The following is a 27861-nucleotide window of genomic DNA, read 5'->3' on the forward strand; positions in this document are numbered from 1 at the left end:
GAGCTCGTGCCTGCAGTGCTCAGAGATGAACTAGGAGCCCACAGCTCAGCTCTGCTCGAGTCACCCCTGCCTCTGTGGACACATCACCTGTCACTGCAGGGTCCTCTCCCTTATGGTGCTTTTTGGTGACTTCATGCAATATATTACTCACCTTCTCCCAAAATCCACACCTGACTGAAAAACAAACAGTAAAGAAAGGTCTGGAGGAAACTTCAGACAAAACACATGAAATGTCATGAATTCAAACACAAAAAAAATCCCAAAGAAATCTGAGGGAGCACAAAAATGAGGAAGGTCTTTGATATTACAGAAAATGCAGATAAGAAGGCATTGTTTAATGAACTGGCACAGCAAAACAACAGGAAACACAGCAACACAGGTTAAAATGCTTTTTAGTTGTTTATTATAAAATACAGATTTACATGTGAAGGCACTTTGAAACCGTTACAAAAATTTCATGTAAGCTATTGTTTTAGCTGTTCAACAAGCCCAAAATAGTTTTTATATCACCTAAAAAGGTGAAGAATTCTGAACTGCATCCAGTTGTAGTACATTCATTTTCCTACTGAAGAAGCACTATACATAACAGTTATTAAGGATTTTGGCTCCATCAGTTGTCTACTGTCAGAGAAGGCAGTGACAGTGTGGGGAGCAGAGACACCAGGAGATGTGCACATGATATTGAATTAAAACCATGTCAAATGGTTGTAAACTCTCATCATACAATACCATGGAAAGACTGATGCTGTCATGCCTAACCATAAATTTCCTATCCTACTGCAGAAAGGCTGCAATCCTCCACTTTTTATCTGAAAATCTGAAGACAAATATTAAAACTTGAATAAAATTAAATATCTACATGAAACCTATTCCACTGCACAGCCATTTCCTCATACTGCAGCTCTCCATGGGCAAGCACCTTTTTTTGAAAGTAAACAAGTTTAAAAAAGTATCAAATGTTCAAGTAGTTAATGACTCAAAACCACGTTTGTAAACTTCCTACTCCTTGCTGAGTAGTGTTCCTGCACACCTACACTTAGAAATTAATTTCTCCTTCATCATTGCTGAGGCTGCTCAAAATCATGGCAATGTTCTCCCCATGACCTGTGGATCTCACATACTAACCCACCCTGCCAATGAAGGAAACAGAGCCCCTCAAATAAGTCCTGTGTAGTTGTTCTTTTTTTTTTTCCGTTCAGTTACACAGAAACTGAAAATTACAGTGCTGAGAAGTTTCTCTATGGCTCTAACCTTAAATACAATTATAAAATAAGATGAAACTACTGATTTACAGTAATGAGTAAACCCTGACTTTTCTCCATTTTGGTAAAACAGACCCTACCAGATCTTCAGCATTAAAAACTCAGTCAACAAGAACTGGATGCTGGAATTTCTACTTTCCCAGTGAACCCAAGCCTTCAACAGCTATAAAACCTCACACACACACACACCTCCTCATGTGATGGGCTTACATTCAGTGTAGATACTACACAAGAGGCTAAAGGTCTTCAGGAAAAAACAAGACATTCAAATTGTTATAAGAATGTGTACATTTGAACAGCTTTAACATGGCCAAACCCCAGCTGCTGATTTCAGCTGTATTTTCTCATGGGTGAGCTGCCATCTGTATGAACAGCATCTAGGGCAGGCTGCTCTGTGGCTCCCAACATGGAGCACCACTGGCTCAAGAGAAAGGGAGTTCAGGCTCACAGAACTGTGAGCTTTACCAGAGTCCAACCTAAGTCACCACTATTTGTATTTTTAGATTATTGCCTTTGTTACTGCAAAAGCTGTCAGATACATGTCACAACCTACACTTTAACATAAGTTCTGACAGTTCAAAACTACTCGGCTCTTCCTGAGGCTAAATAATTCATTTCTTTTCCACAGTAAAATACATAAAATTCTGTATTCTTTTCAAATAAGGCACTTTGTAAGTTTCTTCTCTAAATGCCAAAAGCTTGAGGAGACTTCACTGATTTCACTAATTTCTTTATCACTCTTATTCTAATAATAAAACTGGTATTCCAAGCTGAGTTACACTCAGAATTCATGATGCTCCAAATGGGGCTTGAGAACATCCAATATGGGTTTCACAGAACACTCTTTTGCTAAAACAGCTCAGAGTAAGTTATAGCACAGTGTGGTCTTTGGGCATGAAGATCACTGGCATTTCCTACATAACTCTTACTTTTTGTGTCCTGTGGATGTCAGGTGAAAGTTCAGTGTTGAAGGAACTTGACAGTTGTCTATATACAAAAGCCAGAAATAAATAGCACAATGCTGTATCCAGCTCTGTAACTTAGAGATCCACAGACAGCAGAAGCTTTTTAGTGATTTGCTCTCTCACTGACAACATCCTGCAGACGTTTCAGCAGAACATCATCATTTTCCTGGCAGAGTCGCTTCGAGGGGGATTCAGTGTCACTGTCAATTGTTATTGCTCGCTTCTTACTCCTGTGTTCGCCTTGCTTTATCATATTGTTGATGTCCTTCAAACTCTGCGACCAAGACAAAAATAATGAGTTACTCTGACTCCATTTCAAACTTGTGAACAACAGGTTATCCTGCACCTCTGAGCGGTGGAGTCTACATAGAGAATTCTAACTTTAGTGCAAAGTGAGAGACCATTCATTATAACACATCAGAACTGCACTAGACCACATCCTAGTAAAAGACAATTAACCCTTTCTCAAGCACTCTGAGCCTTGTTTCTGTGTGTACCTTGGAGGGGCTGCCATTGAACCTGTAGAGCAGGGCCGAGCGGGGCGTGAGGCAGGCGCCGTTCTTGTGCGGGGACACGAACACCGAGTGCTGCTGCGAGATCCGGCGCGGGGACGCCGCCTGCGGCCGCAGGCTGGGGAACGGCGACAGCGGCGGCGCCTCCACCTGCACAGAGCACACGGCTGCTCAGCAAACACACTGACAGCAGGAACCCCACGCTAGAGAACATGCACACACTCCCAGGCCTTCTTTAGAGTATTTTATCTCGTGACAGTGAAACAACAGATCAAGGAATGACCAAGCAACAGAATTAATCTTCCAGATGCCTTATACAGTCAGTCTACAGGCATCGAGCAAGTCAGTATTGCACTGATGTAAAGAAGTTGGAAATGGGTTTGCAAACTGAGCAGCATTTACAATTGTCGTCTTGAAAGGCTGTTAAAGCAAATGCTCTTACCATTACCTCCAATTATCTGACTTGACCCACATCAGGTGACAAGACAAAGTTACTGACATACGTTTAACTGCCAGAAAAAATGACTGAGTATTAATTCCAAAATACTTGACTTACCACATGATCCTGGTTTGTGATATCGTACTTCAGTGCAAATGACTTCACTCTTCCTACGTAGACTGCGTTGTAAAATTTAATAAGATCTCCTCTCTCCTCTGTTTCTGACTCACTCAAATTCTCTGCTGTGGACCGTCCCAAGGAGCTGCCAGCTTTCACAGATGAGTCTAACAATAAGAGAGCTTCAGATTTCAAAACTACAGCATTGGCAAACCAGGCACTTCAGAGTTGAACTTACGATGCCCAGCTGGCAAGAACTTGTCCATAAATTGACCAGTCAATGACAGGAATTCAAGAAATGTGCTTGAGCCAGGAGCAGGGTGTGCTGCAGGTGGTTATGAACATCAGGAGGAGCTACCATTTGCTGTGAGCAGGCTTGTGGGTTATGTCTAAAAGCCCAGTATCAACCTTTATTCCAAACTTGGAAACAGCTGTTGCAAGAAACTGTAGCACAACTGACCCCCTCTTCCATGTTTATTCTGGGGAAGCCATTACTTGGTCTTAAAACTAAGTTTTAAGCAGCTCCCAGCTTTTGGCTTCTCTGAAAGTCTGTTGTGAACAGCTAGCAGAGAAAAACTTGGTGCTCAACTCAGATCTGCACCAAGGCAGTCAGGACACCATTTGTTCAGGCGTGTTCTGTTAAGTGGGAAAAGCTGTAGCCACACAGCAAGTGTATTTCTGTTGATGTCTGCTCTCCCCTAATTAAGCTGAAATGCCACACAACCTTCTATGTGTCCTGAATTCTGCTGTCTGCCAAGTAAAACAGAGCAGCACACAAAGTCTCTGGCAATCAGTGCACTGAGACACACAACCAAAGCTCCAGCTGACGCCCATAAGTGACTCCTTTGTCCATCTGCCTTCTTTCTCACAACACAAGCACAGCTCCTGTGAACTGGCACCAAAAGACCTGGAGTTAATACTGTGTAAAGGAGACATGAGTCCATAAACTGAAGAAAGTCTGGTAGGAAAAGCCATTGAAGAACTTTGTAACCACATATATTTGTCTGACAAAATACCAGAGCCCAGTGTCACTCCAGATACTCCAAGTCATCCAGTAACTCTGGAGGTGTCAGGATTTAGAGGAGATCAGTACCTTCCATGACCCAGACAGAATCCTCAACAGGCCTTTAAAAATGGCTCTAATATTCATTAAGGCAAATGAATCCCACCCAGAGGGAATTTGCCACAAAGAACAAAGTAAATTCTCCGTGTGTCCTGCTCATGGGCTCATACATTGACATACAGATCTGCTCATGGGTTCATACATGGGCTGATCTCTCACTTTCCTGACATGCCACTCACAACAGGCCTGGCACAGTTCCATCCTTTTCTCAAATACCACTCTGGTCCCTTTTCTTCTCTAACCCAGAGCAAAGAAACCATTACTTATTTAAAAGAAACCTGAATATAAGAAAATGGCAGCCCTGGAGAGTTAGCATTTTTAGTTTCTGAAACAAGTTCTTTCTACTTCAGTCTTCAGAATAGATGATATTAAAAAAACCCACCATAATATTCCAGGTACTGTTTATTTTCATTCTTCTTTGTTATCAGTGTTGCCATCCAAGAACTACAGTATCATTGACATACTAAGAAAACACTTCCACCCTGAGCAACCAAATTTAGGTAAATGAAATTAAATATTCTTTCCAACTAGGAAGTGTTATTTTTCCATGCCTAATACACAAGAGAGCTACTTACAAGATGGTTTCTTTTTCAACAATGCATTTATTTTTCTTTAATACACTTAAAACTGTAAAACTTGTTCCACTTATTACTTGACTGTTCAGTTCTTTAAAAGCCCCAAGTATGTTACTGAAAAGAGCAAATTCCTTTGCTGTACTCACCTTCTGTCATCTCCATATCTGGGTTTGCATTTTTGTCCAATGGAACATCATCAGAAGTATTTCTCAACAAGACACTCCTATAAACCTACAAGACAGCAAGGAAAAACACTCTTGTCAAGGAGAGCAAGCAGGTCAGGAGACTAGATGAAATCCAAGTGAACAGGAGCAAGTATTACACTGCAGAGGATTTGACTTCTCTTATGAGCACAAAGACTTCAAAAGCCACTTCTGAGCTTTACAAAAAGTAAAGCCAGTGTTATGGACTTACATGGCTGTTTGCCTGGGGCTGATTCCTGTAACTTTTCATTATGTCCTGAAAAGTTCTTTCCTCTTTGGTTACCTGGAAAAGAAAAGGCTGTTGAAGACCAAGTGCAAAGTGTGAAGGCTGCACTGCCTAGGTCCAGTATTCAGCTTTTTGAGGAGTATTACTATGGATACATAATTTAAAGATTTATCTCTAGTGATGAGAGCATGAAACAACAAAGATTTTTCTTGTTCAGGAATTCCTTGTTTTTTAGCTACTAAAGCTTTTTGTTAGTTATGATGCATAGGAATTACTCCTTTCCAGACTTTTCTTCCAGTGACACTTAAAGAAAGGAAATATTATTAAGTCAAAAATGTGTTTTGTGAATTTGGAAACTGGATCCCTAACTTTTCTAAACAGAAAGTGGGGAAATCCTGAACAAGACATTAGGCAGGTACACACATGCAATTTCACTTGGCTTTTTTATTTCAAAATAGCTCATTTCTTGAAGAGCTGTTTTTCAGCCCTACATCTGTAATTTTAAGAGCAGACAAGCAACAGTTTTTGTAGTAGGAGCCAGGAGACAATGCATCAATGTCTCTGGCTAAGCTGTCAGGTCTCACACTGCACTGGAGACAGCATTCAAAAGCTTGGGTTATAAAAAACCCCAAAACAACGGACAAATTACATGATAAAATACAGAGCACTATTAAATGGCTTTGCTATCAGTGTTGACATCAGGTGAGCCTAACCCATGCTGCAGTTAAGAGCACAGGCAGCCACAATTTAAACATCAGTTTCCCTCCACACACTGCTACTCTTCATTTGCCCTCAAGAAAAGATAATCCAGCCTCCTGGATTTTGTGCCTGAACTAGGCTTGATAGACACTGTAACCACCAGCTCAAGTTTGAGTCAAACCAATAGTCCAGTTTCACAATCCAATCTAACACCACCTTAAATTAAAGCTGGCAAATGATATAAAAAATGAAATACAACAGGCAACCACCTCAATTCCTCAGCCTGAATCATCCAAAGCTAAAAGGATTTTTGGGAATAAAAACCACTCACATAAATTTGCTCCTGCAAATTTCTGCACCTGCCTAATTCTGTAATTGTAATGGAATTTTTAGTTTAGATCAACAGATTGTCAAGATGACAAATGGGACAGAAAACAAATACAGGGCAATAAGACCACACAGTGCTTTGTCTGTGTGAACCAGTGCTACTGTGACGCACTCAAGAGAAGAAAAACTCTGTCAAGAATTTCCATCAATGAGCCAGTGAGCTCAGATATGCAAAACAAGGAAAAAACCATACTGAGACTTCATCCACTTCTTGGAAGGACCTTCCCCTTCCCTCCAGTAATACAACACAAATTAATCAGTCAAACTGTAAATGCTGAACACACCTGATATTTTGAACATAAAACTGAACATAAAAATTCCATGAATTGCTTCAAACTACACGTTACCTTTGCCATGATATAAAAAGCACAGAGGAGGAGCTGGTCCAAATGCCTGTCCTTCATAAGGTCAGCACAATGAACCAAGGTGAACTCAAAACACGTCCAGATCTTCCTGCGCAGCTCGTTGGACACGTCCAGCTTCAGGCACAGGTCCCGCAGGCGCACGCTCGCCAGGTGGTACACCTGGGAGGAAAGGACACACAGCAAAGGGTGAAGCCAAACAAGCCCATCCTGGCCTGCAGAAATAAAAGACATCCAAGCAGAGATATTCTACAAGGGCCACGAAGATGATCGGAGGGAAGGGAAAAGGGCCGAGGGAAAAGGGCCGAGGTTTGTGTTCGGGGGCCTGTGGCCGGGAGTGGCCGGCGGGCTCCTGAAAATCCACGATACGCAGGATGGTTCCCAGACCCAAGGGGGCACCAGTGCCCAGTCGGGCTGGTTTGACAGTGCCAAGTGGCTCCTGCAATCTGCCATCCAGAAGAGGGGCAGGTGAGTTTTGTCTGCAAGGGAAAAGGGCCGAGGTTTGTGTTCAGGGGCCTGGGGCCGGGAGTGGCCGGCTGGCTCCTGAAATTCCACCATATGCAGGAAGATCCATGAAAGATCTGGGAGGGTGGGAGTTGTTCAGCCTGGAGGAGAAAAGAGGCCTCAGAGCCTTTTCTGCTGCCTGAGGGGGCTCTGGGAGAGCTGGAGAGGGACTTGGAACAAGGGCCTGGAGTGCCAGTGGCTCCCCCTGCCAGAGGGCAGGCTCAGATGGGACACTGGGAGGGAACCCTTCCCTTCCCTGGGAGGGGGTGAAGCCCTGGCACAGGGTGCCCAGAGCAGCTGCTCCTGCCCTCTCCTGGAGGGTTCAAGGCCAGACTGGATGGGGTGTGGTCTAGCAGAAAGTGTCCCTGCCCGTGGCAGGGGGTGGAATGATTTGATCTTTTAGGTCCTTTCCAACCAAAATCATTCTGGAATTTTGGGATTCAAAGACTAAGCTGTCCACTCTCCAATTGTTGAACCTCTAACACTTGCAGAAAATCCTTCTAAAAACACTATGCCTACAGTTCCTATACCATATCCCTCACTAACTAATTAGGCACTTTCCTTAAGCTGGAAAGCAGGAAGGGGTAGTGTCATTTTCACTTGCTCTATTGAACAGGAGCAAGAAAGGAAAGTAGGGGAAAATTATCATTCTGAGTACAATGATCACTATAAATGGAAAGCCAAAATTTAACTACAAATATAAGTCAAGGTTTTAGTTCTTCTTCATAACTAAGAGGAATTTGTTGTCTATGACATGGTTAGTCAAAGACACAGCTACACCTGAAGTTCTCCCTAGCTGAGAGTAAAACTTCCAAAATGCAACACTCCCAACTGGCAGGTGACTGATCAATTCCTAATCCTTTCTCAGAGAAACTGCCTGTCACTGGCAAAATTAAAGAACCAATAGTTCAGGCAAAGGATGTGGCTTACAAGTGTTTTCAGAAATTATTTTTTGTATTAAGGTGTACCTTAAAGATTGTTCATGGTAGAACTTCTTAAGATCTATTGTATCTATACAGATACCCTCAAAGGGGAAAACCTCAGAAAATAACTTACCTAGTAAGAAAATAACCGCACAGGAAAATCTTCTAATATTTTAGAGAGAAATTAATTTAGGGATATATTCTTTGTAGTCATCTAGCCCAAGTTACCCTGCTTCCTCCAAAGACCCCTCACAAAATGCACACTGAAAATGAAAGCAACTATAAGTAAGTCATCTGAAGTTACTCTTAAGGACACCCAGATCTTAACCTTTAAATCCTGCATTATTTCAAACTCATTCTTTTTAGAAACCTTAAGCTATTATGTTATTCATCACTGCTTCCTGAGTGGGGGCTCAAGATCAGCACTGCCGGGCAGATGTAAACGTGGCAAAGGAGCATCTCCAATGCTGGATCCACAGCAGTGCAGCTTTGAATGAGTGACACACAGGAAAACCCTCTCATGTCAGCTCTGTCTAACCCTTGCAAATGTGGGGGCAATCAAAATAGCCAAGAGAAGTAAAATCTGAAGTCAAGTATGCCTTTGATATTTATTTACAGAAGCTTCTAATTAAAATTTAAAAAAAATCCCATCAGTAGGAAGGACTAAACTGGACTCTCTGCAACACTCAACATCTTTTTCCTTCTTCTTCAAGGTATACAAGGACTGCATGTGCCAAGCTCAAGGCACATGAAGACTGAAGGTACTGGGAGCTGCACAGGGAGGCAGGCTCCAGCATGGCCAGGAGTGTTGGGGAGGATGGAACAGGAAAGCCTTTTAAATATGACTGCCTGGCAAAAGATTTTGAGAATATAGAAACTATAAGCGAGATTGAAATGAAAGCAACCTTTAAGATACCTTAGTTGTGACCAGTTGAATGTAATCCCCCCTGGAAGAAACAATTCCCTCTGCAAGCAGGCAGGCCTAAGAGTCAGAGCAGGCCTCGCAGCTTGGCAGATGGGGCCCAGAGAATAAGATTTAAGGTTTAACACGTAAACATAGTACGGTAATGTAGTGATTCTTATAAGTTGTGTAGAAATGTTATAAGATATGCATGCTGTAGTAGATTAATTAATGAGAATCTGAATATTCAGCACTGAAGATGATTTATTGTATTGTAATGAGAACTTCGCTCTCTTTTCACGCTCTCTTATCTCTCTTCTCCCTTATCTCTTTGCTCGATCTCGAGCTCCTCTTCGAACCCTTTTCTTTCTTTGTCTCTTTGTCTTCCCTCTGCACTCCTTCACCCCCTCCTCTCTACATGCTCTCTGCTCTTAAACCTTTGCCATTGACTCTCTTACACTGTAAGCCTCTCTTCTCTCAGCCCTGCTCCGAGCTGCAGCAGGGCCCCGCACCCAGGCCCTTTGTAATAAACTGCAAATTATATGACTTGGCTTCAGAGAGATCTCATCTCCGTCTGTCCCGACCGTGCGACCCCCTGCAACTCCTACACAGGAGCACAAGCACAGCCCCCTCTGAGGAAGGGCACTCACCTTCCTGTAGAACAGTGCCAAGGAGGAGGAAGGGCACTCACCTTCCTGTAGAACAGTGCCAAGGAGCCCGTTCTCTTCGGCTTGCCGGCCACAGGCAGCGCCACGTCTGCTCCTTGGGTCCCAGGAGGGTGGCAGGGAGCCTGAGCATCCACTTTACATGGCTGGCCTAAATTAATTGAAATGGGGATCAAGGTGATTCCACCCATGTCATTTGAAATACCTGGAGAGGATACACATACCTAGAAATAAACTGGCAGCTCTCTTCATGCTGCAAAGTCAAGCATTTGAACATTTGATATTGAAGACATCTCATCCTCTCTACTACAGTCTGTCCCACAGAGTCTTCAGAAACAGCAAAAATTACATTTCTGGTAAGGTTTAAAAGGAGAATCTCAATGTGAATGATCTTTTCTAAAAGTTATCTTAAAATACAAACTTTACAAGCAATCACAATTTCTGTACTTGGTTTTCCACTCTGTTGGGGGAAGGTGGGCATTCTTTTTTTTAATTCTTATTCTGCAAAACTGACAGCATATCCTATACAGTCCTCATTAGTTTCCTCAGTAATCAAATTATCTTGCTGAAAATCTCCTTAAACATGATTAGTGCAGAATTTTTATTTTAATCTTTAACTATAGACCCAATTTTAAAATTAAGAATGGCTATAAACTCATTGCTCATGTATCATTTTCAGAAATATTCAAGTATCACCAAAATTCCACAAAACAGAAGTCTCACAGTATTTTGCTAATGTTAGCATGTAACTCTTATCTATAAGTTCCAGAGCCTTTGGAGATTTTAACAGACAAATTAAGACAAATTGCAGTAAATCATTAATGGAGCTGAGAACTGAAATACCGATTAACGGGTGAGGTAAAACTGGAAAGAGCACAAACATGATCTCTTATGCAAGAGGAGAAATCCTCAGTGTGTTTGCCAGGGATCAGATGTCTCCAAGGATGTGATGTCAATATAAACTTAACCTTTTTAGTAGCAGTTGGAGCTTAGGATTGCTCCTTTTGTTTTCTTTTTCTCAGGGAATTTTCTCCCATACATTTCTAAGAGACAAAAACCACTGGTAATTTAGAGAGATAAAAGAAGTTGCCTCGGCTCAGGGTAAGGATGGGGAAGGATTTGGCTGGCTACTGTCTTTACCTGGTGGGTTTTCTCTTTGGAAGATAAAAGATACCTCAAATTTTGGCCGGGTGGTGAGAGGCTGGCTCGGCTCCTCGCCCTCTCTCGCCGTTGGGTTTGGAGCAGGATGCTCCAGCTGCTGTTTGTGGGGGAGTTCAGTGCTACAGCCCAGCCCTGTCCTGCTTCTGTGCCACGAGTGAGCGTTTGCTCGTGAGAGCAGCCACCGAACAGGGACATCACCGGCACCCTGCCTCGTTGGAAAGGACCCTGCCATTGCTCGGGTGCCTCAGGGGAAAACACCGGGACCCTGAGCCCCAGCCCCGTCCTGGAGGATGCATTTCCCTGGCTGTGTGATACTGCTGCTGCAGAGGAGACCCCTGCCCACCCCTGCCCTTCTTTTGCTGCTTTTCTGAGTTTTCACTACTCTGTAGTGCCATACCCCTGCCTGCCAGAGCGCCCCGCAGGGGCCACAGCTCTGCAGTTTCTGCTACATCTCATTTATTACAACAGGATCTGCTCGCCTCTGCCGTTCCAGCTGCTGCCAAGGTTCCTGCTGCAGTCCATTTCCCCAGCCGGAGGTGCAGCGGGCCCGGCCGTCCCTGAGGGTTCCAAAGGCAGCCCCTTGTGCATCCCTTCCGCCAGCCCGGCCGCCATTGCCGTGCACAGAGAGGCGGCCGAGCTCGCGCCACAGCGCCCCCTGCAGCCCCGGGGGAATCATCGCCCCGCCCTGCCCGGCCGGGAGCCAGCAGCGCCCCTGCCGGCTGTGCCCGGAACTGCACCGCAGGGGAAGGGGCCTGCAGCCGGGACAAGGCCGGCCCTGCGGCTCTGCGTCTGCTCGTCCGTGCTGCCGGCTTGGAGCTGGTTTGCCTTCTTATACACACAGACACTAGCAAGGAACTGCTATTCCTTTTCTGGTATCTTTGCCTGAAAGCCCTGTCACTTCAAAGTTACAAGAATTTAGAGGGAAGGGGGTCATATTCTCCATTCCGAGGGAGGTTCCTGCCTTCTTTGGCAGACACCTGTCCTTCAAACCAGGACAGCTGTTGTTGACAAAGTGACTGTTTTTTAGAAAGAAAAAACAACACACTTTCAGGATGCATGGTTGGTCTAAGCATAACTTAAGACTAAAGAAAATATCCTAGTAGAGAAGAAAAGCAGCAAGAATTCCTACCATGCAGTGGGATAGTGACCTTCTGTCCTGCTTTTCCTGGTCCTGTAGTGGTTGTCATGGTCAGCACTGTCTGGGCAGGAGATGCTGACATGTTTTCAGCACCAATGCTTGATGCTGGAGCAATTGTCAGCTTAGTTCCTTTCGTTAAGATTTTTTCCATCTGCGTTTCTTTGGGGCTGTCATCTCCAAAGAGCCTTCTCTTAGCACTCCCAGCTGTAGGAGAACTGTAGCGCTCGTGAACGGAGATTGGAGACAATGGCTGCACGTCTGGCATGTCAAGAAAGAAAAAATAAACCCAACAAAACCTTAACAACAGCAGCTTAAGGGAAATACCTCTGCAAAGAAGGTGAAAGGATACCTTCCAACTACACCAGCAGAGATCACTTATAGCTCAGGCCTGCTCTCAGAGTTCACTGTTCTGAGGTGATAAGAACAAGATCTGTAGCCTGACTTTTCTCAGTGTTGCAGTCACCCCAGACAGTGCAGTTCTGCCATCAGGTATCACATGGAAGCTGAGCAGTCACTCTGATCCACAGAGACTGAGGAACACACAGGATCAGAGGTACTTACTCCAGTCAGCCTAGCAATTAGGGAATTTTTGCAAGTGTTACTGCTGTGAACACATTCCTCTGCAGAAACCCTGACTACACTCCTTGGACATGCTGCCTTCCCTTTGTTCTGGCTTTCAAACTCTCTCTAAACTGCTCCCAGGCAGGTGACTCCACTCTCACATAGCCTCAGTTCCTCTCAGACTTTCATATTGCTTTCAAACATTTGCTCCAGTAATAAGCCTCAAGTACACAGCACTAATGTACCAGGCTTCTGCTCACAGGCTTTTTGCATTTCTGCTGCAGTCTGTGACAATCACAGCGACAGGAATTTCCTATTTCCCATGAGTCAGAAATTATCTGGATAACTGGCCAGGTAAGACTGATTGGAGCCTGCAGGGATTGAGAGACAGATGTAAGACACCATCTCCAATCTGGTTCCTCTTCCATCAGCAAACCCTAACACAGAAACTGCTCATACATCTCCTTCCCAAGGAGTATTTAAAAAAACACCAAACAGCCTTGTTTGCTGCCACACAAACACTGAAGGAGACAAAATTACACAACCCACCAGTTCACAGAGCACGTGCAAGAACATATGGACCAGTGTCTGGGATACAACAAAAGCTGCAATTCCTAACTAGAGAAGCATGCAAAGGAAACAGCAGTGCTGGCACTGCTTCTGCACCCTTCAGTGTCAGGAGACAGTTCTGTGTGAGATCCAGGAATCTGCAAAGAGCAGCTTCAGAGGACAGAACACTGCAGGTAAACCACTGTCCTCCACCCAGCACAAAAACAGTTCTGTAGGAAGCAGGAGTGAAGTGTAGCTCTGTCACTATATCTAAAAAAGTCAGCTAAAATCCAGTCAAACTCACTGACTGTAAACTAACAGAAAGCAAAAAAAAAAACCAACCTGGAAAAATTTGAACATCAATGGACAATAAGTGATTGATGACAATCCATCTCAGAGAAAGGTCATCCTGGCATCAAGCCAGCAGCAAAATCTGCTCCAGTCCAGAAGGGAAGCACTGTCTGAGCACTGTCTGCAGCTAGTTAGTCACAGCACTGGTTTGACTGGGTGCATCTAGACCTTCTCTTGATCAAATAAACTTCACAATTCTGAACTCTCAATTCAGATTCAAGGATGCTTTTTCCAATTACAAAGAATTGTAACCCTCTCCCCAAGTTCACACATTCAAATAATATCAGAAGCCTTAAACTTACCTCGTCTTAAACTCCCACCAAGATCTGTCCGAACCTCTTTCACTCGAGGATGAATTATGGGAGATAATGGCATCATGGGCAAGTGCCCAAACCCACTTCCTCCATTGCTGGCCTCAAAATTACTGGGAAATATCACCTGAGAAGTAAGAAATGTCAGTCTAAGATAACAAACTAATTTCCCTTCTTTGTTACTGCAGAAAATCTTCTATTAATAGATTGTCACAATCTCATTTGAACAGTTTTCCAAATAAAGTGAGAAAAAGAACATGAATTTCCTAGTAACAGGAATGAGATCACATACTTCTTCACAGGTTGGGACTTTGTTTTCTGAGGCCTCGAGTGCATTCCAGAGTGCTGAGTTCCGAGTCCAGGCCAGACTCTCCAGAATCTGTTCCTCAATGCTATTGAGGTGCTTCACCATGTCTCTGGACAGCCCTTCCTCAGACCGGATCAGCACTTCAATAACCTGATGGCAATGACACACACACACAGCAATGTCACACTGCTCATGTTTAACACCATCTAACTGTTATTTATTTCAGGCTCCTGTTCAAAACGTCAACACAGAGTGCTCCAGCCTCCACCTCACATCTTCATCTTCCCCAACCCTCTTTGTTTAACCCCCTTTCCCAAAGCAACCTGGGGGCTGGAAGAGGACAGCAGATATGCCACAATGCAGAACAATCCACTCTGGGGTTTTTAGGGCCTCTCTCACCACTGCTAACTGTGCACAAGTGAAGGCACTGGGCACATGCAGCACTGGCCTGGGACAGGTGATCAGGTACAGCTGGGGATGTGCCAGGGGATGTGCCAGCCCCAGCATTTCAGCTCTTGCCAACAAGCAGCCCAGAACATGAGGAGCTGAAAACCACTGCCGAAAGTTTCATTTAAGGTGCACTCAGAACCCTTAACATGGACAAATGGGGGTTGAACAGAGCTGACGGCAGTATCATACTCCAACACAAGATCCACCCTGTGTTATTCCTATCAGAGGAGCATCCAAGCCTGTTTTGCTAAAGCTCCAAAGATGGAAATGCCACAAAAATTCCATGGAAGACCAGTTTTGGTTGTTCCTGCTACAGAAGCTACGCCCAGAGAACAAAGTTACAAATGTCACAAGTCTCTCCTGTGTGAGACCCCTGTAATGGCAATTTTTGTCCAAATAAGAGTGCTGCAAGAATATACACTAATAGCTGAGAAAATTCAAATCAAACATCAACCTGTTCCATAAAGTTGGATGTGCACCAGTTTTGATGGAGGCTACCACCAGCCACAGCAATATTGACAGATTTGTTACAGCACAGCTGAGCAGTAAAGGAAAAAGGAAGGACAGATGATGAACCAGCTTTCTCAAAGGCTTCCATTTTTCGGTTGCTGTCATCTGAAGAGAACTACTTGATTTATTCAGACCTAACCCCAGTAAGCTGCTAGGCATCCAGCAAAAGCTGGAGGTATATGGATAGGTGATAAAAGGACTGAAGTAGTCAAAAATCAAGTTACATTGGAAGTTGGGAAAATGTGGTTAAATGAAGAGCAAAACCAGAGAAAACTCTGGAAAAGATATTCTATGTTTTGTTACATAAAGGAAAAGCCCCCAAACTTAGCAAAGCAAGCCTGTGATAAGTAGTAGCAGCCAAAGCCAACATTTCAGATCTGTATCTGCTATTTTAGAACTACACTGTAGGCAATAAATATATTGATCAACAAAATGTATGCTTGAAGGCTTTAGTCTAGTAGAAGTTGATGGGCAGTATGTTAAAGATCAGTACAATTTACAAAATGGGTTTTGTTCTTTATATTTCAGCTTCAGCTCTGGCATTACACCTTCCAAGTAATACATTTCAGGACAGCCAGCATTTAGAATAGGCCTGATATTGCCCTGATTTTTTAAGATTTTCTAAGCCTTCTGATGTTAACATTCTTGTAACAAACTTTCTCACACACTTTATGTAAATAACTCATTGTTTTGCATTCTTTTATGAAGGAGGAGAAATCTGATGGACTGTTGGTTTGTCCAGTGTCATTGGAGAGGTGGCACTGTCACCCTCCGATCCACTGTCACTTTTGGAAGTCTGTAAATGTTGGAGTCAGAAATTAAAAAGTCTCTTTTTACCTTGAAAGGGCAGCGTGTCCACGCCATGTTATTTCATGTCCTACAGTGACATCTTAATGCACACTTAATATCAGTCCTTGCCTTACCCCCTTACATAGGGAGGACTCTATGACTTAATCCAGTAAGAAGCCATTTTTAATACCAATCCTGTCCTAGGCCAGTGCCTACTTACCTTATAGAAGTAGAATGGCCTGATGTCCAGCACGTCAATGATCCAGGGGAAGGTGCGAGGGGAGCTGTAGGCGAAGAGCACGATCTCCAGGCAGCAGGCCAGGAGGGAGCGGTGAAAGACATCCTGCTCCAGGAGAGCCTGCAGAGAGCACACCAGGGCCACTGCCTCACAACTGGGAAACACAGGCTGGGATTCTGTGGCACTGACACTACACAGCTTATTGCTGGAAAGAAGCTGTCCTCTTCTCCCATCTACTATTGTAACCATATTGCTGTTATGTTATTTCTAGAGTCCCATGCCTTTCTAGGTGGTTTTCTCGTGAGCAGTTCTTCACAGCAGTGTTGCTCCTGCTGCTTTGTCAGGGCTCCTCCAAGGCTCCCTCTGGCCAACCCACCCCCTTTTATCCCTTCACGAGCCACAGCTGCTGCCCAATTAAGGACATCACAGCTGTAGCTCATTTAGAACAACTAGGATTGGGGCACGGCCACTTACACAATACATAGATTTTACAAGGACTCCTACTACAATCTACAACCTCCTTTTTACAGGGACGTTGAGGAGAACAGAAGTAGAGTAACAACACCAAAACGATCACATTTTGCATGCTGTGGACAAATGAGCTGGCCTCATTGCTGTGCATCATAAAGCAGAGCAAATGTAGTGCTGTCTAACATGAAGCATTGGTACTGCTCATTGGGTAAAGAAGATAATAAAAGTTATCAGTCCATAAAGTTGTAATTCTAGAAGGCAACAAAAATTCAAATTTTAGTTATGATAGTTATACTGGTTTAAATTGTAGAAGAAAAATACATTTTGGCAGCTCCCATGTATTTCCCCTTTTTAGTATTAACAACATCCACAGAGTGCTTTACAGTACTTTGTTCTGAAACTGCCTGAAGATAAACTCCCAAGAAACAGCTACAAAAAGTGTTCTCATCTTTCACTGGTTCTTTACTTACAGTCAGATCCTTCCCATGCAGTCTCCGTGTTTCTTGCACCATTATAGTCTCCAAGATTTTATAATACAAGATCTCTGCCAGTTTTAATCTGTTTACAGCAAAATCTGAAATTTAAAATCAACAGAGATTAAGTCAAATGCCACTGGCACAAACAGGGTTAAGACTAAACTGACCAGCACCTGTTCTCATCCAAAACAATAGTTCACATGAGTATATACATACTTTGCAAACAAAAAAAAAAAGTTCAGAAATCCACTAGTCCCAGACACAGCATGAAATTCCATAAACATTTTAAAGGATTATTTATTGTACCATCTCTTGTGATGTAATTTTGGAATAATTTTCCTATTTGCTTTCAGTTTCCTTGAAATTATAAAGCTAACAAGATTGCAAGTTTACACTTGCTAAGAGTTGCTTTCCCATGATTTCTTGGTTATCTCAGTTTGAACTGCAGTCTTGGGTTTACCCTGCCATAAATTTTTATTCTTTGCAGTGTACTGTTTGACAGCAGCAGCTTTCTACTTGGGTGTATCCTGGGATAAAACCAGCCCCACTGTACTAAATACAGAAAACAGTACAGGTATGCATTCTGTTTGCCCTGGTTTAGTATTTTCAGTCCATACCTATGTGAGATCCTGGCTGCTCATCTGTTGACTGAGTGTAGCAGCAGCAGAAGGTCTCACCAATTTCCTTCACTCTGCTCATGATGCTTTCCAAGGGGCTGCGGGCACAAGACCTGAAGCCAAAGGCAAAGAAAGCCTTGTTTATATCAATTAATAACCAGTTTAAAACATAAATATCAAGAAACAACAACCATAAAATCAAAATAAAAAGATAAGCCAATTACACCAAGCATTCCTCATCAGCAAGAGCCTGTATCACACAGACAGAGGAAAACATAAAACATACACAAGCATCATGTCCTCTCTTCCTAACAGGGCCAGGGAGGATCTGCACACCTTGAACAAACACAGGAGAAAGGAAGAACCACAGCAGCAGGGAGGAGGAAGAGGAACCTGCCAGGAGTGAGGAGGATACTGCAACAGCCAAGCAAACATCCATCCATCCATCCATCCATCCATCCATCCATCCATCCAAAGGCACCCACGACACCTCACTGGCCAGGCTCAGCTGGAGGCAGCACAGGAAAGCTCAGAGGGAAGAGGCAGCAGCATCTTCCCATTCCCTACCAAGACTGGGGGGACTGATGAACTCCACATTGTCACTGCCATAAAAAAGGGCCATAATATCTCTAGCTGGAGATGCTCATTCTGAATGCTTCTGAATTTTCCAGCAACTGTTTTAGAGGACAGTGGCCTGAGGCTTGTGTCATATTAAGACACTGAATTACTCTGAAAAGCTAGAACTAAAATCAGCTAAGGTTTCTCTTTGAACAAAGCCTTCTAATTAACTTCAAAACTTTTCCATGGAATTTTAGTTTGAAAAAGAAAATACTGAAAAGCATAGAACATGACACAGTCCAAACTATAGTTTCTCCATTTCTTCCAGGGACACAGTACATAGACCTGAGTGCTTGCTGAACTCACATCCAGGATGAGCAAAGTACTCATCACAGCTCTTGCCAAAGGCTTATTCAATTCTTGTTCCCATTTTAATATTTACCTCTTTCTTGACAGTCTGGTTTATTATTTGGAACAGCCACATGTTTAATTAGAGACTACAGACACATTAATGTCTTAATTGTAGAATATAAATAGTATCAGTCCTTATAAAAACAATCAAAGAAACATTCTAAACAAATGTATCCCACAGAGCACAGTTGTAAACTTTTAGGAACTAGTGCTAGCAAAACTTCCAAATGTACGTAACTCCAAAGACGAGAACAGAATGTAATATTTTTCACCTGTTTATGATGGTTACTTTAAAAAGAACATTGCTTTTGGACTTCAAATATTAAGTGCTAATACTAAATGTCCATTCTGATTTGTAAAAATACATCTGGAGACCTTACACTGTAACACAGCAAGACCTTAATTTGGAAAGATATTAGGCAAACACCCAGCAACTGCACAGGTATTTACTATTCAATGACTGCCTTTTATGAGCTGTGCTCAGGGAGGAAGGCAGTGGTCTGAAGTGTGCTCAGGGAACAGGCACCAGAACACCCTGAGTGGGAAACGTGGCTGCTGCTACTCCAGGTCAGCACTGACAGTGACCAGGGTCATGAGAGGCTCATCCTTGTGCCATGGGGTAACACCCACACACCCTGCAGCAGTGTCAAGGAGAAATGGGCAGCTTGTATGTGCTCTTAGTTTTATCTTCCCAGCTGAGGGCAAAGACTGCACCTTGTTCAGCCAAACAAGCCCTTCTCCAAAATCTCTGCCAACATGGTCACCACATCTTTTACTTGATAAGTACTTGTTTAAAATGCAAACAAATTAAAAAAAGCAGTTGGCTTTCAAGCAGACAGACAAATCAAGATCAGCAAAAGCTGAAGCTCCATTAACACAATGGTGGTGACAAGTCAGATGGGGGGTGTGTGTGTCCAGCCATCCTTCTCCAGGTGAGACCATCGAGAAAACGGAAAATCCTTCAACAAGAAATAATACAGAAACACAGACCAAAATACTCTGCCCCAAAGGGGAAAAAAAAGCCAAAAGATGAGTTTCTGTGTCAATGAAAGCAGCTGAAGTGGACATACTCACTCAAAAATAGCTGTAAGTTGTTCACTTGGTGCATTTTTCAACCCAGCCACCATGCTCTGCAGACGGCTCACGCTCTGTGTGGCTGAGGCCACAGGAGTGAAGGCAGTTTCCTTCTCTCGCAGGTATCTCCTGCCAGTCAGTGGAGTTGAAGGTGCAAATGACCTTTTCTGTCAGACAGAGAAAAATAATAAACAGAAATCAGCCAACAACATTGTTTCAATTATGTTCCAAATGAGCATCACCTGCAAAATTCCTTCAAAGATTAAAATTACACCACTAGTAGAACCATGTGAAGGCTTCACTTGAGAGCTCAGAAGTGACTAAAAATCTCAATAAATAGAAAATATATCTATAATATAATCTCCAAAATATATCTATAATATAACCTCCATAAATAGAAAATATAACAAATCTTTGAGCAGACTCAAAGGGATTTTACAACTAAAACACAGTAAAACAAGACCTAAAATCTTTAAACCTGTAACTTTTTAGGCTTATTTGAACATTGAAAATATAGGGCAAGGAAGAGGAGGCACATGCTTCCATTCTCAGCTGCCAACTGCATTAGCTGGTGACACAAGGAGTGGGTGGCAGAGCTGCCCAGGAGAGGTTCCAGGAGAACATTCCCTGGGAAATGGGGCTCCCCACATCCTCCATCCAAAGGATGAACTGGCACTGAGCAGATGGAGCTCTGTGGGCTGTGCTTACCTATTTGGATCCTGCTGTCTGGAAGTGACACAATAAAGTTTTTGGATTTAATTATCTGAACTGACAACATTCTGAAGATACAAGGCAAATAGTGAGAAAAGGTGAAGCCTGCAGCTGTTATGCATAAACAGTAATATTATTGTACTACAGAAACTGAAGCTTATAATTAAAAAAACCCTTTCCAAACTCCCATCTTTAATGTGCCTGATTATAGAATACACTTATATTTGGGAGAAAAAGCCAAGACCTATGATTCATTTACACTTGCACCAGTATCGCAGAATGAGAATTCTTATTTTTTTAATTCATATGTAAATCCAACAGTATATGGCTCTTTCACACAGCCAATACTATTTTTCCCCCCTTATCCAAGATTAAAAAGTCATCAAGCAACTGTTTTCCTGCATGTCAGCTTCATTAGATACATTTTTAAACACAGTGAAACATTAACTCTGTTTATAGGCTACTCTTTGTAATGAAGAGAGACTTTGTTAAGGCTTATGTGTGAATCCTATTTTCCATAGAAAAGTAGGAAAGTTGATTTTTCCTTTCCTAAGAAATGAAACAGTGGGAAAACTAATCCAGTGTCAAGGTTTTGTGGTATGATTATGGGGTATAAATGAAGCTCGATCAAAACTAAGACTCAAATATTTATTTGAGTATTAATTACTTACTGATTTTTCTTGGACAAAACCAAACTATACACATGAAAGTGCACTCCTTCTGTTTAAGGAACAGTTATTTTAAAAATTCCACAGGAAAAAAGATACCACCTTTTCTCCTTATAGCAAGACAGCACTGAAGCCTGTGTTCACCATCTTCCTCTCTCAGGAGGAAGAAATTTCAAGTCCCCTCAATGATTCAAAGAGTGCATAAGAGTGAGAAAACTGGAAGCAGATCTTCAAGTGAGCTTGCCATGTTAAATGAATCACCTTTTCAAAATGCTGCTGCAGATGACACTCCATGTGAGCTCGTGCTGCCGTTTTCTCTCCTGGCACATCTGCAGGGAATTTTCGAGTGCCAATTTCTTCTTCAGCATCAGCTCCCAGGAAAACTCTCTCATCAAAGTCACCCACAGTCAGAACATACTCTTCATACTCTTTATTCAGTGCTTTGCTGAAAGAGAAGCCCAGGTTTGATAGCAAAGGTTTAACTGCTGAAAAACAAAGAAGGTGCTGCCCCAAACCAACACAGGGTCAGAGTTTCATGCTCTGGGCAGGAGTGCTGCTCCCACCTCCCTGAGCAGCCTGCCCTTGGACCCCAAACCTCTCCAGGATCACTGCAGGAATCACCCTTCCACCAGAATCTGGATATCAGTAAGAAGAGGGAAAAACCAACTTGGCTCTCACGCCAGTTGTGAATAAACCAATCTGGAAGTGCTCAGCTGGTCAGAGGTTAAATCTGTGCACCAGGGAGAACTGCACCCAGTGCTGGCACTTCTGGGTTTGCCACTCTGTAGCCCATAATTCTCCTAATGGTGCAAAGGAGGGGAAAGTGAGGAGTTTCCTGACTGGGTTTTATTTCTAAAATCATCACTGACATGTGATACCAAACAAATCCTTCATTTTCTTTATTCCACCAAACCCAGCTGGAAAAAAGGAATGTTTAACCCCACCAAGGTTGCAAGGCTTTAAACATATAATACTTAGGGAGCAGAATGGAAGTTCTGGATGAAAATCAGAAATGGTTTGCACCAGTAATCCTGACTGCAGTTGGGCCAGGAATGCAGTTCCAGCATGAATAATAATGGAATATAACAAAGTATTCCTGACACAAGCAACCTGTGATCACACAGGAAACCTCACTGCATCACAGGTTCAGCTGCCCCATGTCTTTTAGGAAAATGTAAAGGTCTGTGGAAAGCTGGACAAAAAAAAACCACCCAGAGATGCTTACAAGAGTCTTTGAGATGTCAGACTACTTGCAAAAGAACAGGGACCCCTGTATCATTCCATATGACAGTGTTACTGAAGGAAGACTATTAATCCAAAAGTAGAAACACTAGGAGAAATTCAATTTTCAATGATGAAAGAAACGAGTTTATATCTAAATTGAGGTGTTATCTACATTGTTAAAACAACTGAGTCTTAGCTCAAAATTCCCAAAGCAAACCAACAAGTTAAAAGCTCACAAACAAAAGGCAGAAACAAATTAATAGGTATTTTTGCAAAAGGCAAAAAAATTGACAAGGTTTTTTTAGAGTTTGCATTTAAAGTAGCTTTCAGAAGCAAATTCAGAGTTTCTGAAACAACGACACTTCCCTCCCATTGAAATTGTTCACCTCTTTTTTGTGGTTTTGCAATTGTTGCTTCCTTTTCTTTTGAGTCCATCTGCCATATCCACGGATTTATACACTCAATTAGAGATAGAGAAATAAATCTAGAGATTTCCCTACTTGGAAATAATATGTGTATAGAAGCACATCTGTAACCTTCAGAGCCAAGGTTTTAGTTTGCATTACATTATTCAAAGATTATGGTTGCCAGAAAATCAGAGCAAGCACCAAAAAACCTGGTACCAAGAAAAAATCCCTGCAGCTTGAACTCCTGACACTGGCCACACCTCTGATCCAGAAAGTGTTTCAGCCAGAGCAGCTTTGGTGGTCAAATACTCAAACCCATTAGATATGGAAACACAATGGAACAGTAAAACTGAGATTCAGTACACAAAGGCCTGTGCTTTAGACATGAACCAAGCCCTATGATTGAGAACAAAAGCTGTAACTCACCTATTTTCTGTAAAGTTGCAAAGATCCAACAAACAATCTCCTTTTAAGATCTAAGAATAAAAAGCAGAAGTATCTTAGATAATAAAATCAGAACTGTTTCAAGTGTGTGAGCATGATGGTTTTAGTAAAAAAAACCAAGATTTGGGTGCATAACTGGACTCTTGTTTTGGCCTGGACCAAAGGGCTGCAGTGCCATTACCACGACAGAGCAGAAAGCCCAGCTGGATCCAAGCTCCAGACAAACTCACTGCTCAGAGCCAGCCCTGCAATGCCACACCTGCTCACTGCTGGCTTAGGGACTGGCTCAACGAACAATTACAAAGAAGCTTCCACAGAGCTTGGAAAACATTTCCAGGATCAGAACTAGACAGGACAATTGGTACATTTGCAACCTCGACCTCTCCTTTCAAAGCCTTTTGCTCAACTTCAAGAAAAGCAGCAGGACACACAGCCCATTGACAGACATTCCATACAATCATTTCACAAGGAGATCACTTTGCCTGAAGAAAACACCATCCTTCAGGATTCAGTTTCACACTGCCAAGAAAGGAAAGACTCTTTACCGACATAAAAAGCTGAAACAGAGGAGACCTTCCAGCACACAGCATTAAAAGTGTGAGGGAATTCTGCTCCTGCTAAAATACAAAGAAAACCTGAGCCAGTCCGAGTTCCTCTGCTCATTAACAAGTTCCCTGTGGAACCTGCAGGACTTAAATAAATGATCTCAAGACCACCAGGGAGCACCAGCCAGCGCTGATAAAACTCACAAGATGTACCTTCCTATCAAACAGCTTTGCAATGTAAGGTTTGAAGTAGTGCTCCTTGATGCCCTTGGCCTCCACCAGGAGCCCGTCGTGCAGCTCGCAGAGCGTGCCAATGATGCAGGGAGGATCCTCAGAGCCTTTCATCTCCAGAGTGAGGGATTCCACGGGTAAGCCTGGGAGCCAGGAGGGGGGAAAACAACCAACCTTCAACTTCACTTCAAATGAGCCAAGAGAACAAAGCACAGTCGATTGTAAATAATCTATCCCCACCATACCTTTAAATGATGGATTTACCAAATCTCTTCTGTTTGGACACAGAAGGGCATTGGCAAAAATCAGGTCCAAGCAGCACAGAAGTAAATGATAGGAATTTACTAAATCATCTCCAATCATACGGAAATTACCTTTAAGAGACAGCACATCACGTCAAGCAACACAACAGAAGTTCACAGCTGGGAATGTATACAAACCATGCAGGCAAAGCAAGCAGCCTACCCTTAGTGTACACAAAGAGAGTCCAGCAGAAGTTGAAGAGATCTTTGACACTGCATGGCACCCGCCTGTCAACAAGAACAACAGGGGAAGAAGTTACTCTTCAGTTCCAGGAAGCCAGACCTTGTTCTACAGTTCAAGTTTCATTCCATTTCCCTGCTCAGAACAGCAGCTGGAGCTGCTGTCTTAATTTCACATTAAGGCACAGTGTAAGCTGCATGTCCTGAGTTCAGCTCTCACTGCCTGACAGACAATGCCTGACCTAGCTCCAGTGTCCTGCACACATCCACAACTTCCCAACCTTGTTCCCAAGCCAAAGGCTGCCTCTGGCCTCTGACCTTCCCACACTATTCTGTTGGTGTCACACCTTCCACAGAACCCTCCTACAGCCACACGTGGGGAGGTGACAAAGGCTATATATATTCCAGTGATGGTTTTTCCAAAATATTTTACTAAAGCATCAGCCATCCCTTCAGAACAGGCAATTATAGCTTGTACTACAGCTCAGCTGCTGACTCCTGTTTGGAGCAGAACTATCCAAGCCCATGGAGCTGGAAGACCAAGGAGGACATGACTCAACCCACAGAGCAGCCAAAGCCGCAGTGGCACCAACCAAAACTGCTCTGTGAAAGGAACACCAACAAAGCACCTCCCCTGCACTCTGCCTGTGGAGCTACACTGGAGCATTGCACCACAACAATTATCCCCCCTCACATCCACAGAACTCACATAAACTGACAAAAACACCTTGCAGACCCACAGCTTGGCTCCCTCATCCCCAGGGTTACAATCTCCCTACAAAGCTGTCACAGCCACATATCCTTGCAGGGAGCATGGATCAGCTCCTTTCAATAAGGCAGACATTCCATGTGTGTGTCAAAGATGACACCACAGGTTCCCAAATTTGTCATAAAAATGAGCACATCAGCTGTAACCTCCTCCCATTTGTGCTCCCACTCATCTGGCAAGCACGGCAGCGTGGAGGCCACAGGGATGTGACAGCCCTGAGCAGGGGGACCATGCTGTGTGTGACACCAGCCCCCAGCCAGCACTGTGCCAACACAAAACACTCCTGTGCTTTTCAGCTATTTGTGCCAAACGTTTCAAGTGTTGATCTCACTGTACCCTGGAGCTAACCCACCTCATGGTACCTGTCCCCAGCACGCCCTGACACCTCACTGTGGGACAGCTCCTGTGTAACAGCAGCTGCATGGGGAGCCCAGCTGGCTTGAGCGGCACCCACTGACCTCAGGGGCGGCTCTGCACTGGCTGCATTTCACAGTCAGAGGGACACCATCACTCTGGAAATTAATTTTCATAAACTTGTATTGAGTCTAACAATACTTTAGACAAAAGTCTTCCTTTTCTTTCCAGGGAAAAGTCACATCAAACCTAAAAAATACCTCTGCTTCCTGCTTCGATGCGGTTTGGAAGTTTCTTCAAAAGGGTTTTGAAATATATCAAAAAATATTGGTTCAAACTTTTTGAAAATCACAGTTGACACTTCAAAATTTCTCTCCAGCCTCTCAACTCGCTCTCGGAATTCCTGGGGCAGGTTTGACATGTCCATCCACTTCTTCATTTTGCTAAAAAACTGAATTAAACTTAAAAGAAAAAAAGAAAAGTCTGTTTTGAGCTTTAACTAACTTGATTCTAAAATTTTAAAAAGCCAAAATGCAACATACTCACTCCTTTGAAGACTGACATAATCACTATGTGAGTTTACAATTTATTTTGATAAGACTCCCAAACCATATTTTATCAGCTTTTTGCCTTTTATCACTCTGGGATTTCTCCTTGACCCTCTTTAAGGCACGGGAACATTAAATTGGTGTGCAGGCTGCCAGCATGGCTGTACAGAGCAGGGCAGGGTGGGCAGCAAAGTGCAGGTGGAGGCAGGACAGGCAACAACACAAGCCAAGAGTAGATGCCTGTCAAAGCTACCTGCACAAACACCTGTCAGCTGAGGATGTAAATAACTCACAACCCCTCCAGCAGCTCAGCGTGAAGTGGGGTCTTTAAATGGAACGAGCAAGAGCAACATTCCGGCCCCGTGTCCCCAGGGCAGCTGCGCCGGGGGCCGTGCAGAAGGTGAGTTCTGTGATCAGCAGTGCTGTGTTCCCAGAAAAACCAGCACTGCGCCGGGATTTGGCCTGAATCCTGAGCCAGACACACCTTGTACCGGGATGGCACACGCCGAGATGTTTGTGGTAAAATTAACTACCGAGAGAAACAACTGGCGTGTGCAGAACAGCTGCTGGTCCGACACAGGTGCTTTCCTGAAGGCTTGAAGTTGGAAATTAATGTTTGCATCTGATTTCCATCTGTAATAGCAGCGGATTTACTGCTTTAAGCCCGCCGCGGCTGGCAGCGCTGGGAGCGAAGGAGCGGCACCTGGGCTAGCGGCTCTGGGAGGGCAGGGCAGGGGCAGGACAGGGCAGGGCATGGGCAGGGACAGGGCAGGGGCAGGAACAGGGCAGGGCACGGGCAGGGACAGGGCAGGGCAGAGCAGGGCGGGCAGGGCTCGGCACTCCCGGAGCTTGGCACCGGCAGAGCCCGGCCCGCGGCGCTCACCTGAGGCGTGCGGAGCGCAGGATGCGGGTCAGGGAGACGCCGTTCCCCTCCATCGGGCTGCTCCCCACGGTGGGCACGCGGCTCCGGCGGCAGGCGACGTACAGCGCGCAGGCCAACCAGTGCAGCGCTTCGCCCTGCGGGCACGGGCGCCGCCGTCACCGGGGCAGCGCCGCGTCCCGCGGGCTCGGCCAGGGCGGGACGGCGCCCGTCCCCGCCCGCCCGCCCGCCCGCCCGGCCCCGCTCACCTCCAGGCTGTAGGTGCCCCGCAGCGCCGTGAAGTCGCGCAGCGCCTCGGCCGCGCTCGCCGCGTCCAGGTTGAGCTCCCGGCAGAGCCGCTCCACGGCGGCACCGGGATCGGCGGCCCCCGGGCGGACCATGGCGGCGGAGCGCGCGCCAAAACCGCCGGAAGGGCGGGGCCGCTTCCGCCGCGGCGCGGGGGAGGGGGCGGGGACGGGAACACGCGCAGGGGACGGCGGTGGCGGCCGGCGGGGTCAGCCGGTGCCGCCCGGGATCAGGCTGTGCTGCCCGGGGTTAGGCTGTGCTCCCCGGGGCCACCCGGTGCCGTCCGGGGTCAGCCATCGTCTCCCGTCTGCAGGCGGGTGCTCGCGGCCCATTCCCGCGCACGGCTCCGGGGCCGCGGCAGGAGCGGCTTTTCCTCGGCCCGCAGCGCCCCGGGACACGCGTGGCTGCACCTTTCCGGCGGCCTCGGGGAGCCGCTCCGCTCCCGGGCCGCGCTCCCTGTCCCTCGTGGCGTGGCCCC

General features: G+C 44.6%; 1 protein-coding gene across 1 annotated transcript; it reads right to left on the reverse strand.

Annotated features, from left to right (window-relative positions):
• Nucleotides 1-1889: 1889 nt before the first annotated feature.
• On the reverse strand, nucleotides 1890-27478 carry RBL1 (RB transcriptional corepressor like 1). Its single transcript, XM_054274633.1, has 22 exons — nucleotides 27347-27478; nucleotides 27102-27235; nucleotides 25931-26131; nucleotides 24531-24595; nucleotides 24311-24439; nucleotides 24048-24208; nucleotides 23272-23321; nucleotides 21476-21659; nucleotides 19836-20002; nucleotides 17793-17905; nucleotides 17170-17273; nucleotides 16211-16348; nucleotides 14227-14391; nucleotides 13926-14061; nucleotides 12154-12420; nucleotides 9890-10068; nucleotides 6856-7032; nucleotides 5408-5479; nucleotides 5140-5224; nucleotides 3296-3462; nucleotides 2725-2889; nucleotides 1890-2501 (listed from the first exon to the last, which is right to left on the reverse strand). The coding sequence occupies exons 1-22, from the start codon at nucleotides 27476-27478 to the stop codon at nucleotides 2331-2333; spliced, it is 3162 nt and encodes a 1053-aa protein (XP_054130608.1). The 3' UTR covers nucleotides 1890-2330.
• Nucleotides 27479-27861: the final 383 nt, after the last annotated feature.

The sequence above is a fragment of the Melozone crissalis genome, unplaced genomic scaffold (assembly GCF_028551555.1).
Source record: "Melozone crissalis strain CALT ecotype California unplaced genomic scaffold, PUWL_Pcris_2 ptg000017l_1, whole genome shotgun sequence".
In the NCBI taxonomy this organism is placed as follows: Eukaryota; Metazoa; Chordata; class Aves; order Passeriformes; family Passerellidae; genus Melozone; species Melozone crissalis.

Excerpts from the sequence above, each read along its gene's own strand:
- RBL1 (XM_054274633.1), bottom strand. The coding sequence starts at position 27,478 with ATGGTCCGCCCGGGGGCCGCCGATCCCGGTGCCGCCGTGGAGCGGCTC. Across the intron at positions 16,349-17,169 it reads TGCATGGGAAGGATCTGACT|GCTCTCCTGGAGCAGGATGT; the intron begins GTAAGTAAAGAA and ends TGCTCTCTGCAG. Across the intron at positions 10,069-12,153 it reads GGTCACTATCCCACTGCATG|GTATTTCAAATGACATGGGT; the intron begins GTAGGAATTCTT and ends TATCCTCTCCAG.